This window comes from Ailuropoda melanoleuca, unplaced genomic scaffold (genome assembly GCF_002007445.2).
Source record: "Ailuropoda melanoleuca isolate Jingjing unplaced genomic scaffold, ASM200744v2 unplaced-scaffold3249, whole genome shotgun sequence".
Lineage (NCBI taxonomy): Eukaryota > Metazoa > Chordata > Mammalia > Carnivora > Ursidae > Ailuropoda > Ailuropoda melanoleuca.
This window is the reverse complement of record NW_023203270.1, coordinates 486-2,310: the sequence shown is the minus strand read 5'-3', so window position 1 is coordinate 2,310 and position 1,825 is coordinate 486. Positions and strand designations below refer to the sequence as shown.

The 1,825-nt window shown below is 47.7% G+C and overlaps 1 protein-coding gene across 1 annotated transcript; it reads right to left on the bottom strand.

The window, feature by feature from the left end:
• Positions 1-4: 4 nt before the first annotated feature.
• Positions 5-1,477, bottom strand: LOC117798605 (cationic amino acid transporter 3-like; the record flags this gene model as incomplete). Its single annotated transcript, XM_034651056.1, has 1 exon — positions 5-1,477. A coding segment is annotated over one exon (1,473 nt), but the record flags the coding sequence as incomplete, so codon positions are not given.
• Between the last annotated feature and the right edge of the window lie 348 nt (positions 1,478-1,825).

Genomic DNA, 1,825 nt, shown 5'->3' with positions numbered 1-1,825 from the left:
GTGAGGAGCAAACATAGACAACCCGGCCAGAGAGTGGAGTGGGGGTGGGGCTGCCTGGAAAAAATAGTCCCCTAAGAGTCAGCTTCTCTGCTGCAGGTCCGTTCTCCTCCTGCACCTGCATTTCATTTCCCCCATTCTCCTGCAGTGCTTCTTCATTTTCTTCCTTCCTCCTCTTAGGTTGATACCTGACGATGAGAACACAAAAAGCTATCAGGGAATAAGATATCAGGGTCCCAAATGACCTCAGGTCCAGAAGATCAGTGATTCCAAAGAAGAATACCATTATTGCTGCAATAGTGACAAAGATCACAATGGCTATGATGCGGCCACATGTGTGAGTACGGATCCTGGTAAGGACAGGGAACAGGAGGCGATCCTCTGCCATCATGTATATCACCAAACGTATGGGGAATGTAAAGCTCCAGTAGGCGTAGACAAAAACATTACAAAACATTACAATAACTACAACATAGTAGGCAGGGACCCAGCCAATATGGAGAAATATCTCAGGCAAGGTGCTCCCAGGTCGAAGCTGGTAGTAAGGCACCATGAGTGTAAGTGCCGCAGAGACACCGAAATACACCAAAAAGCAGATGAGCAGTGAAATCACAATGCCCATGGGGATGGAACGCTGAGGATTGTGCGATTCTTTGACTCTGGTAACAATAATGCTGAAACCTATAAATGCATAGAAACAGGAAGCTGATCCTCGGAGAAGCCCCTGGAAGCCAAAAGGCATGAATCCTCCAGAGCCCAGAGGGCCCAAGCGAGAGGTGTCATTGAGTCCAGCCTGTATGTAGTCCTCTTCTGTGAGATTCCAGTTGTGCAGGTCCCCCTTAATGAAGCCAGAAATGATGACAAAACTGAGAGCCAAAAGCTTCACCAATGTGAACACTTCGAAAATTCTGAAGAACCCATGTCGACCCACATATTGAATTTCCATGAAGAAAAACAGAAAGAGGACAAAAAAGTAGTTTACATTGTCTGCAAAGAATTGGGGAACTTGCTCTGAGATGCTCTCATGCAGGGTCTCAGAGATCCTGTTTGCAAAGAGGATGTCAAAAGCCAAGGACCAGGCTTGGACCACAATGAATCCATCAGCAACAAAGGAGAGGATGAGGTTCCAGCCAGTGATGAAAGCCCAGAGTTCACCTATGGTGACAAAGCTGTAGAGATATGCAGAGCCAGGATGGGGAACCCGGACACTAAACTCTGCATAGCACAGCCCAGCCAACATTGAAGTTAGGCCGGCCACCAAAAAGCAGATCACAAGAGATGGTCCTGCTTGATTACTGGCCACCTCATTAGCCAGGAAATACACACCAACACCCACTGTGCGGCCCACACCCAGGGCCACTAAGTCCAGAGTGCGCAGTGTTACGCCAGTTTCAAACTCAAACACTTTCTCCAGCGGATNGGGGATGTCTGCGTACCAGCTTTCGACCAAGTCTGCGAAGTGCCTGACGCAGCATTCTAGCTGGAATTGAAGAGATTCTAAGGATTAGAGAGCTGTAGCAAGCCCAGGGAGCCAACAGTGTTGGATCTGGTTCAGTGAGGCTGAGTGAAGCCAAGCCAGGTTGGGGCTGCCAACCATTGCTCAGGCTTCAGAGCTGCTGCTTCATATTTCTTCTGGTAAATGCTCTCCTTCCATAATGCCTAGGGAGACAAGAAATATTTACTGAACAATGGTTGTCAGCCAACCAACTGAAACTGAAAAGTCACATATACCTTGTTGCAGCCCAAGTACCACAGAAACTGACACCGAAAGACATCATACAAAAATCAATGCTGTTTTCCCCCCAGATGAAGTACCAAATACCTCTCA